The sequence below is a fragment of the Volvox carteri genome (assembly GCF_000143455.1).
Source record: "Volvox carteri f. nagariensis unplaced genomic scaffold VOLCAscaffold_5, whole genome shotgun sequence".
Taxonomy (NCBI): Eukaryota; Viridiplantae; Chlorophyta; class Chlorophyceae; order Chlamydomonadales; family Volvocaceae; genus Volvox; species Volvox carteri.
Window position 1 is genome coordinate 1,600,910 of NW_003307548.1, and position 10,551 is coordinate 1,611,460.

Consider the following 10,551-nt stretch of genomic DNA (forward strand, 5'->3'; position numbering starts at 1 on the left):
TGGGTGTTTGGGTGTGTGGGTGTGTGGGTGTGTGGGTGTGTGGGTGTGTGGGTGTGTGGGTGTGTGGGTGTGTGGGTGTGTGGGTGTGTGGGTGACTGTAAGCAGTACGGCGAGGTGCGGCAGTGCGCAGAGAGGAACAGTGGTGCAATACAACACAGCACAGTACGATGTGTAATCCACATCGAACGCAAAAAATGTGCGCAACTCCACACACACGCATACACATCCTTTCTGTCACACAGATTTTCTCTTTCTCTCTCTCTCTCTCTCTCTCTCTCTCTCTCTCTCTCTCTCTCTCTCTCTCTCTCTCTCTCTCTCTCTCTCACATATACACACACACACACACTCTCACGCACCGTCAAACCCCTTGAGTCAGTGTTGATGCGCTCCAATCGGGCAGGCAGCGGGGCCACTTTGCGGAGCGCCACGGATTTCCGGACACTGCTGCCATAGCTCACTGCACCGCCGCCGCCGCTACTGCTGCCACGACTACCGTGGTTGTTAACGGCACGGCCGCCGCCACCACCGCCGCGGCTGCTACCACCGCCGCCAGTGATGGAGTAGGCCTTGACGGCCGCTATCACCTTGGAAGCACTGCCGCTGCCGCCGCCGGCGCCACCGCCACCACCAGCAACTTCGGAACCGCCGCAGCCATCACATCCGCCGCCATCACCATCGCCATCGCTAATGAAATCGTACTGTGGAGGTGAAGGACGGGGTCCATAAGTATTATTTTCTGGTGACGTATTCAGCGAATGAAAAGTGGAATGTACGAATGTGCATCGGTCTGTACATCCGTACAGCCCGTACACACCTGATCTGCATCATCTGCCTCATGATTACTCGCAGCAGCGGCGGCCCGACCAATAGCGGCCCTGAGAGGGTGGTTTTAGGGTATGGGAACGGTTTTAGGGTTTGGGAACGATTTTGGGGTTTGAAAATTGGTTTTAGGGTTTGAAGGAAGAGAATCCAGGTCCGGATAAGGTCCGCCAAACGCCGAGCATAAGGGGAAACGCTTCAGGGACCTCGTGCCTCCTCTGCCCACACCTCCCCTTCTGCGCGCCCTCGGTCCTGCGCGCTTGCGCCCACATGCTCCTCTTCCCCTCACCCTCCCATAGCACCCAGAACCCGCATACCTGTTCCCACGTGACCTCCTCCACCTCCTTTTATCCCCGTTCGCCCCTTCTTCCCTCCAGCCCCTCTTCCCTCCAGCCCCTCTTCCCTCCAGCCCCTCTTCCCTCCAGCCCCTCTTCCCTCCAGCCCCCTTCCCATTGCCGGATCCCTCGCTCTCCAATTGACTTGCAAAGTCACAACAGACACACATTGTAACAACCGACAGACAGAGAGACAAACAGAAACACAGCAGACACGTTTAGGCAAACGGACTCACAGCGCCGCGGCTGCTCGGACGCTGTGGAGGACCCTGGCTCGGACCATGCTCTTGTTGCTGCCGCCGACGTCGCTGCCAACACTGACACCTAAGCCGCCCAGACCTAGACCAAGACCTCGGCCCAGGCCCAGGCCCCTTCCCGTGGTCCCCCATCCCGACGTCAACATGGACACAGCCCCTGGGGTCGCCAGGGCCGATAAGCCCCCCGCCATTGGCGGTTGAGACGGTTGGGGCTGTAGCTGTTTCTGATTGCTCATCCCTGCTGGGTTATGGCTCATGGAGGGCGACGTGGTTAGCGGCCGGAAGAGGCAGCTCACCTGCGGTGGGTGGGAGGGAGACATCGCGTGCGTTAAAACACGTGTGCCAAAACACGGGTGTGCTTTGTAGTGCGCGCATGTGCATGTGCGTGTGCGGTTTTGCGTGTATTTATGCGTGTGCATGTTGAGGGTTGGGTGTTTTGCGTGGACGTGAGTTTGCGTGTAGTTGTAATGGCAAAGGGAAGCGGAAGGGCAAGAAGAGGGGTAGATTCGGTTCGGGCAGAAAGGCATTAGATGCGAAATGAACGGAAAAGGGTATTTAATGGTCACCAAATCGAACCCACATTACCGAATAATATCCAAAACGATAGATAGCGTGCGCCGTGCGATAGGTATTGGAGAGAGGGTTATTGTGGACCTCAAAAAACACACACACGCACACAAACATGCACGCGCACATGCCCATACGTTCATACATACGTACGTATAAACAGATCCGGGGCCGCACTCTTACTCACGTCCGAGTCTCCCTGGAGCGACAGGAACTTGTTGGTCCAGTGCTCTGGGTCGTCATGCAGCTGAAGGGAGGAGTCAACGGTCGTCGGGAGCGGACGGGGGAAAGAGGAGTGGAAGGGGCCGGGGGGAGTGGAAGGGTTTAATCAGGGGAATCAGGATTTGGGCTATAGCAGCTGGCGTATAGTGCGGCACACACACACACAGACACAGCTACGGCGACCACACAACTTGACGGGGATTGCCTGAAGCAACGGAAATGTCATCTTCTCTTATCTATGCCAGTCCTTTCCTACGACCGAAACAGTGTGAACGATGTTTACATACGCAACAATAAGAAGCGTGTACCGCAGAAGACAACAGAAGTTGAACCGAAGGATTGAATTGTAATGTTTTAGTCCTGGGCCTTGTACGCGACGCTGCTTTAAGTCAGCACCTGAGCCTCTCGCGGTTTCTTACTCCCTCCCTCCTTCAGCCGCACCCAATACCATACCCGCACATGTACCAACACTCTCACCCACCTCCCTCCTGGGTTGACCCCCTCCGCCGCCATCTTGTCCTACCGCCAATATCAGCCCCCACACGCATACAGACAGACAGACAGACAGACAGACAGACAGACAGACAGACAGACAGACAGACAGACAGACAGACAGACAGACAGACAGACAGACAGACAGACAGACAGACAGACAGACAGACAGACAGACAGACAGACAGACAGACAGACAGACAGACAGACAGACAGACAGACAGACAGACAGACAGACAGACAGACAGACAGACAGACAGACAGACAGACAGACAGACAGACAGACAGACAGACAGGCAGACAGACAGACAGACGCACCTCGTCATCGCAAAAGAAGCAGGCGCTGATGGAATGGAAGTCTGGGTCTACCCAAGTGGAGTCGAAACGAGCCAGCTCGCAGCCGTAGTATGTCTCCACAACACGTACGACACCTTCCTGTACGGTATGCACATACAGTACGGCATGATTATTCCGAGACCGGTCGCTCCTTGAGATTCCCTTAAAGTACGGAAACAGATCCACCCACGCACCAGAAATACGGTTAACATGCAGCATTGAGCCCGTCGGTACCGTTAGTACGGTAAGTCGTTATACATGCCGAAACCTCCTGTTTTCAGGCGCCCCACTACATTAAACCTTGACGCAGCATATCCTGCTGTTCTCAAGGACCCGGGTCCGTCCTCCCCGCCTTCTAGGCTGCCATTTCCGATCCTTCACGTTGGCTACCCTCCCCCCCACACACACACACCCTAGGGGTATCCGTGGCGAGCTCGCGGACCATCTCATCCCCCCCCTGGTTAGGACAGATCCAACCCTTGCAGCAGCTGTAACATGCACATATATATACATACATGCATACATACATAGACATAGACATACACATACACATACACATACACATACACACGTACTGCGGATCCGAAGCACAGGAAATTTCCGTCGCTGTTGATTGAGGCCCAGCGCTGTAGTCCGTCGGATGCCACCACCTTAGCTAACAGCAAGTCACCTGAGGGTGGGAGACGCGGGGGGGGGGTTGAAAGGGTGGGTGAGGCGGATGAAAGGTGTGTAGGGGGAAGTGAGTCCAGAGGGGATGAGAAGTTGGTTGAGGAGGAGAGGCGGGTGGTAAGAAGGAGGGTTGTGAGGGGAAGTGAGAACGGGAAGATCGGCGGGAGGGAACACCCGGGTGGCTAGGAAAGGGGAACAACAGTTCCAAGCCCGTCTATGCGGCTGGCAGGCTGGTTTCAGGAATGTATGGGGGATGTACGTTATAAGGAACCGCGGATGAGGCAAGGTGAGGAAGATGCGGGTCCCAGGGGTTATATGCGTGGTGAGAGAAGTAGACAACGCGGCGCAGTGCAGTGGAAAGGAGGGAGGGAGGGATGGGAGAGAGGAAAGGCCATCCACAGAGCGGTAGTATCGCTCGTGCACTAAATACCAAACTCAAGGCAACGCATTATGACCGACCCAACCACCCAACTACCCAACCACCCAACCAACTGCACGTCCCTAGAAACCCTAAACCCCCTAACCTACAGCTCAAATTAAGGAGTCCCCAAGGCTTCCCAAACCCGCGGAGGACACCCACGCTCCGAAACTCCACGCTCCGAAACCCCACGCTCCACGCTCCGAAACCCCACGCTCCACGCTCCTATCCACTTCATTTCCCCACTTCACAGAGCCGCGTTGGGCAACTCCGTCCACAAATCCTCCATCCGCCTAAAAGCCAACTCCATTACTTCACCACCACCTGACTACAGTCTCACCTCTCCGTAGCCACCCCCTCGTATCTCCACGCCAAACCGAATCCAACCCCACTCCAATCAACCCCACTCCCCCATCCCCACTCCCCCACCCCCACGCCAATCCCCGGCCCCACTCCTGGCAAAGCACCCAGCTCACCCGTGTCGATATTCCAGATGAACAGGGTGGCATGCTCCCCGATGGCCACAGCAATCTTGCGGCGCTCACTCAGCGCCAGACCGAAAAGCCAGCCGTGGTGACCCGACAGCGTGTGGAGCAACTTGCCTGCAAACGTGTACGTGAGTGCGTGTGTATATATGTACACGGGTGTATGTATGTATGTATGTACGTATCTGAGGCTTAGTGCGTGTAGCTTCACCGAAGGTCTGACAAATAGGTGTGTTTGGGGTTGGCTGCGCTAGGCTGGGTCTGGGTGCTGGGACGTGGGAAGAGGGGTTGAGGGTGAGGGGAGAAATGGCACATGAGACGAGGCGGGGAGCTGATGACCACGGCCATACGTATACACCCAACCAGCTCACCAGCCTTGCTTGCCAGGAACGCAGGTAGGGCGGGCAGCGAGGGCAATGGAACTTACTTGCATACACACATACAGGCACACATACAGACTCACCCGATGCGGGGTCCCACAGCATCGCAGACGCCACCTCGGGCACCACCTCCGCCGCCGTAAGGGCCATACGACCACTCTCCATCACCGCCACAGCAGTGACCTTCCGTAGGTTGAACGAGAGAGGGAGAGGGCGGGGAGGTGGGGATGAGCAAGAGGGGAGTACATACAAGCTCTCTCTCTCTCTCTCTGCCGCACGTATCACCGCTGCTGCTCCGCCACCCTTTCTGCCCAGCCCTGTCTCCTACCAGGGCAGGCTGTTCGTACGTCCGTACGGCATATGAAAAGATGTACGGTAATCGGATCAGGTCACGGGGCGATCCCCTTAAGTTCGCAACTACGGACACACTCATAGAACATTAGAACGCCTACCTTTAAACGCCTACCTTACAACATCAAAACCTTTTAACACCTACGTACCTCATTTTCGTGGTCTTTGAACACGGACAGCTGCCGACCTTCCCACAGGTCCCAGTTGCGGGCCGTGGTGTCCAGTCCCGTGGTGATGGCGTAACGCCCACCGCCGTACGACGAGATGTTGTTAATGTAGCCCACGTGGCCATTCAGGGTGCGCTCCAGCGTGGCGGAAGTGTACGACTGTTTTGCAGCATGATGTACGGCATACCACGAGGCGGCAGCACAGGGTTGAAGTGGGTAGACGAGGGACGCAATGGAGAGAGCTGGTGGCAAAGATGTGGGGAATGTGTATGACCATTTTTAAACGTGGGTGGTGCCACACCAAATGGGCTGCACATTTCGGGCACACCAGGCCCCTCCTCTACGCACACGTGCAAGTCGGGATTCTTTTGTGGCCAATTATGATGCCATTTTCGGACCCGCCCATAACCTGCGGCGAACTTTTTAATTCCTAGTACACCGCCATACAACCATATCCCTCTCCTGTCTTCGTGCCCTAGCTGCAAGAACAAACCCAACTAGCCCTTACCCGTTCTCACCTCCTTTCCGAAGCTAACCGCCCGCCTCAGAGGTCCCACCCATCGATACACACGGACACGCACTGGGCGCGTTTGGGTCTTTTAGAACTGAAGCATTTGTTTATTCTCCTCCCCTTCCTCACCCCTCTCCACCTCTCCCCTTTATTATTCCTCCCCTTCCTCACCCCTCTCCACCTCTCCCCTTTATTATTCCTCCCCTTCCTCACCCCTCTCCCCGTCCACCCCGTGCAAGCCCAACCCGCACCGTGTCCGCAGTCCACACGCGGATAGCACCCCCGGGGTGACACGTGGCCCAACGATGATCTGACACAAAGGCAACGGCCGTAATCATGTTGCGGTACGACGCGCCCTGTACGAATGAGGTGGTTAAGATTCCGGAGGGGAGGAGGGGAACAGAGGCGTACTGGAGGTATACATGTGTGTGTGTGTTGCTGCGGCCAGAACACGACAGCGAACAGTAATTAGTATCCTACAGCCGCAATCTTCGCGTGCGAAAGGGAAAGGAAAGGAAAGCGGCTTTACATGCATGGGCGTGTACGTTATCTAAGCCGTTCAAGCCTGCCGAACGGAAGGATGAGGAGCATATTTCCTTTTCCTCCCTTTCCCTCCCCTCCCCTTCCCTTCCCTTCCCTTCCCTCCCTTCTCTTCCTCTTCTCCACCTCCTCATACCTGCCATGCAGCTGCCATACGCTCATCCATCTCGTCTCCGTGGTCACCGCCCACATCCATGCCGAGGCCACCGCCACCGCCCGCGCCTCCGCCGTCGCGAACCCGTTCCACGTTCCCCTGATCGAATCCACCAGATCCTGGATCCTGACCTGTATCCGAATCGGATACAGCCGCGCCCACCCGCATTCGCACAGATAAGATCTGCTTTACAGCACCCCAATTTACGGCTCCAGGTGGGCGAGGTAGGTGCTGGGCCCTGCGGCGAATCAACGGGGAGCGCCGTCCTTTGGTCAGCGGCGTCAGCGGATGGAACGGCTAGGTGGGTCGCTGTGTCAATGTGTCGGTTTTGGACTTGCACTTTGTGTCAGACAGTAGGTTGCTTTCACCGCCGGCTGCTGCTTTACACCATTCCTCTCCCTCACTAAGACCCAATCCTAAAACTGTAAAACCCAACTCTACTTCCGTCCACTCGCCTGACCGCAGTTCGATGTTCGGGCGCCTCGGAGTCCCCTCCTGAAGCAGCCGATCCCGTCGACGCAGCTGCAGCAGTAAGCCCTGCGCCCGGCCCGGAGCCTGACCCCTGTCCCTGTTCCGCGACTTGCCCCACACCCTCCGCCTCCTCCTCCAAAGACATCAGGAGAGGCCTGCACCGTCCCAGGTCCCACAACACGTAGCCGTCCTCGCCGCCACTCAGCAACAGCCAAGAAGGTCCACGGGAGCCGCTGCCGCCGCCGCCACCGCCGCCCCTGGAGCATTTCCGTACCGCGCCGCACAAGATAGCCCGCTTATGGACCCGCAGGATAGTCTGGTACTCCAGACCTTGAGTGGGGCCTGTGAATGTAAGGACGTACGAAAACATTAAGGGCGAGTACGGAAGCACGGGAGTAAGGTGGTCACCGGTATCATATGCTTCAACCATGTGCATGTGGACATGCGGTCGTGAAGTAGTTTGAAATGACGGGTGGGCATATTCACACTCACAAGCGGAGAAGTACTCTGTCCGCCCAAGCTCATCCGGTCGGGGCTGCCGGGGTGTGCCCGGGGGAGCCCGACGTCGTGGACCTGCCGCCGTGCCAGTTGTTCCCGCTGCTGGCCCAGCCGTGGCTGCCGCCGCTGACGGCAGCCCTGTGGCTGTCCTCCATTGAGCTCCTTCCGACACTGCTGGCGCTGGTCCTGTTGGCTGTGTGGTCCCTCGCTTTAGCGGCCCTTCATGAGGGACTTCGCCGCAGTCTCCACCGGCTATTGCCACAGTGCCGCAACCATTATTGCGACCGCGGAGTCCGCCTCTACCTCCAACCTCCTCCTCCGCTGCCACCCGGTCATCATCATCATCATCAGCAGCAGCAGCACCACCACCACCACCACCATCGCCATCACTAACATTGCCGCCAGCATCGTCGTCGTAGCTGCCAAGCCCCAGTTGCCGTACCAGGGTAGAGGCCTCTGCATCCAACAGCAGATCCGCTACAGGCGCCAAGCCGCCGGGAGGGACCACGGACAGGGCCCTGCGGCTGGCGCCGCCACCGGGCTCAGTACTGCCTCCATCCCCTCCACTCATGCTGATAATGCCGCCACTTACCGCCGCGCCCGGCGTGGTGGGGTTGGCAGTGTAATCATATTGAGACAGGGCCAGCACGGGTGCCTGCGCCTGCACGGCAGCCACCTCCGCTACCGGCATAGTCGACATCACTATGCCGGCCAGCGCCACGTCCGGTTGCACCTGCTGTGCCGGTGTGTGTACCTGAGACTGCGATGGCCGCTGCTGAGGCTGCAGCTGTGGCGGCAGTGATTGCGATGGCTGCTCTTCTGGCAGGATAAGCATCTCGCGGTGGCTCGGCCGTGATGTAGGGGACATGCTGCCTTCTACCGCCGCCGCCGGCGCTACCGTGCTGGCACTCTCAGCTGGCGCCGCTAAGGCTCCTCCAACGGTCCGCAGTGTATCCACCCCGCTCGCTGTTCGGGAGCTGTATCCCGCAGGGGGCCGGCTGTGGCCGTGGTGGCGATGGAAACTGTAAGATTGTTGGAAGCACCGTTACCAAGTAACGCGGATAATCCACCACACGGCTGCTGCTGCTGCTGCAGGGGCTGCCCCGGCAGCATCAGGACCTTGCTCTCGCACTTCTTTTTGCCCTCCTTACCGCCACTGCACCCGAACGAGAAGAAGGCCCCGGGTCACCTCCCCTTTTCCCTCCACCGGGCTTCTGGCCTAGGCCCGGCCCCAGTGTAGCAGCGAGCCTCCTGAGCTGCGCTTCCCAGGTCGCTGCTTCTGTGCGTAACTGTGGTTCGTTTAGCTGTTTGGCTGTGCTCCCGTCAGCTTAGGGATAGGGTCATCAGATACACTTCTGAATGACGCTCGACGCACTAGTATCGAGTTGAGCTCCGTACCCTCTCTGCATCACTCACGTGTTCCTTGTCTCGGCTATTATAGTGAATGGATCTGTAAGCGCGGAGCCGATGGGCACGGCCTAGGGTGCGGCTTGAATGCCTCCGTTAAGGGTTACAATGCCAGTTGGTGCCCTGATATCATAATCTCAGATGATTTGGACCTATATTTAATCTTTTCAGGCTTTTGGGATGAGGAGGAGCGGCAAATAGGCGGAAAAAGGAAGGCGAGTTGCCGATGGACCGGAGGCCTGAGGCTTAGAAAAGGACGACAAAGGCAGTCAATAACTCAAAACGTGAAAGTAATTAAATCCCAAATTGAATGCTGATGCGGCAAGAACTGTGGAGAAACTGCAGCAATTGCTAACACTGTCGAGGAAACGAGACATGCCCGAAAAGCTATATGTGGGAAGGTCCTTTGTGTAAATGCATAGCCTTTAAACTTTTTCATTGTGTTACAATATGATACCAAGTGCTCTCTCAATGGTGTGCTGTGTACGTACCTTCACGTACTTGTTGTTCGGCACTGCTCACATTCATAAGGTAGGGATGTCCAATCCTGCCATCATAAATAACTGTTTATCTTTTTATCATTATATCCGTGGTTACATTAAGAAAGTAAGCCTTGCCTCAAATCCGGCGGACAGCAGGTCTCTGAGCGGCATTTTGATACAACGCCAGCCTACAAATACCGCATTGAATTTTTGTACTCATATCAATCTCTATCGACTGGCTCAGGTGAGTGATTGAACAATGAACAATACAAAGGTACGGTCAGCCGCTTGTTTGGCACTCAACTGCTCAATGTCCGCCAGACCGCCACAAAGGTTTTCCCCAGCAAATCATATACGGCCGGGCTTGTGGTATGCATCTCTGGTTATGTCTGTACCTGCACACCAGGCCCGTGTGAGGAGCCGGAGCCGTCTGGATTGTCGTGAGTCGTTGCTGGGGGGCATTGGGTGGCGTTTCTTTGGAAAACGCAGGAGTCAGCAAGAAAACTTACCCTTATCGTTAAAGGGAGCAATCACAGGTAGGACATAGGTAAGAATCCAGACGGATCCAGTGCCCTTATCGGGGCGAGTAATGCCGAAGTGCGGCCGAAGTAAGCTCGACCACCTATGCAGATAGATATTGTTAGATACATAGCGTTCAACAGTTTCAAAATGTATGCCTTCGCTGTAATGCCGAAATGGGGCCGATCAGAGCGGGGATGCAACCTTGTGATGCACTTGTTGCAACATCTGAATACAGCCACATATGAAGATGGGAAATTTCAATTTCAAGTATGCACAGGATCAGATGCACCAGTAGTGCTTATCTTTCAGCGTCCACTCTATTGTTTGCCGGTAGCTAGGTTGCGATGTTGTTTGAACAGACTGACATCATGTTTCGCTCCTTTCATACGTAGGTAGCCTACAGTTGCAGAGTACGCAAAAAGTGTAGTCTTCACTTAAGATTATGTATGCAAGCTCATTGAATGCGCG

The 10,551-nt window shown here is 56.2% G+C and overlaps 1 protein-coding gene across 1 annotated transcript in view; it reads right to left on the reverse strand.

Annotated features, from left to right (window-relative positions):
- Positions 1-9,607, reverse strand: part of VOLCADRAFT_87444 (uncharacterized protein) — a gene marked incomplete at both ends in the record, with an annotated part of 26,754 nt that extends 17,147 nt beyond the window's left edge. Inside the window, 15 exons of the mRNA XM_002947214.1 lie at positions 357-366; positions 815-875; positions 1,391-1,707; positions 2,166-2,225; positions 3,011-3,127; positions 3,604-3,698; positions 4,592-4,717; positions 5,064-5,163; positions 5,481-5,657; positions 6,261-6,365; positions 6,686-6,941; positions 7,264-7,516; positions 7,667-8,670; positions 9,089-9,122; positions 9,571-9,607. Coding sequence (XP_002947260.1) covers positions 357-366; positions 815-875; positions 1,391-1,707; positions 2,166-2,225; positions 3,011-3,127; positions 3,604-3,698; positions 4,592-4,717; positions 5,064-5,163; positions 5,481-5,657; positions 6,261-6,365; positions 6,686-6,941; positions 7,264-7,516; positions 7,667-8,670; positions 9,089-9,122; positions 9,571-9,607 — 2,752 coding nt within the window. The remainder of the gene's footprint in view (positions 1-356; positions 367-814; positions 876-1,390; positions 1,708-2,165; positions 2,226-3,010; positions 3,128-3,603; positions 3,699-4,591; positions 4,718-5,063; positions 5,164-5,480; positions 5,658-6,260; positions 6,366-6,685; positions 6,942-7,263; positions 7,517-7,666; positions 8,671-9,088; positions 9,123-9,570) is intronic.
- Positions 9,608-10,551: the final 944 nt, after the last annotated feature.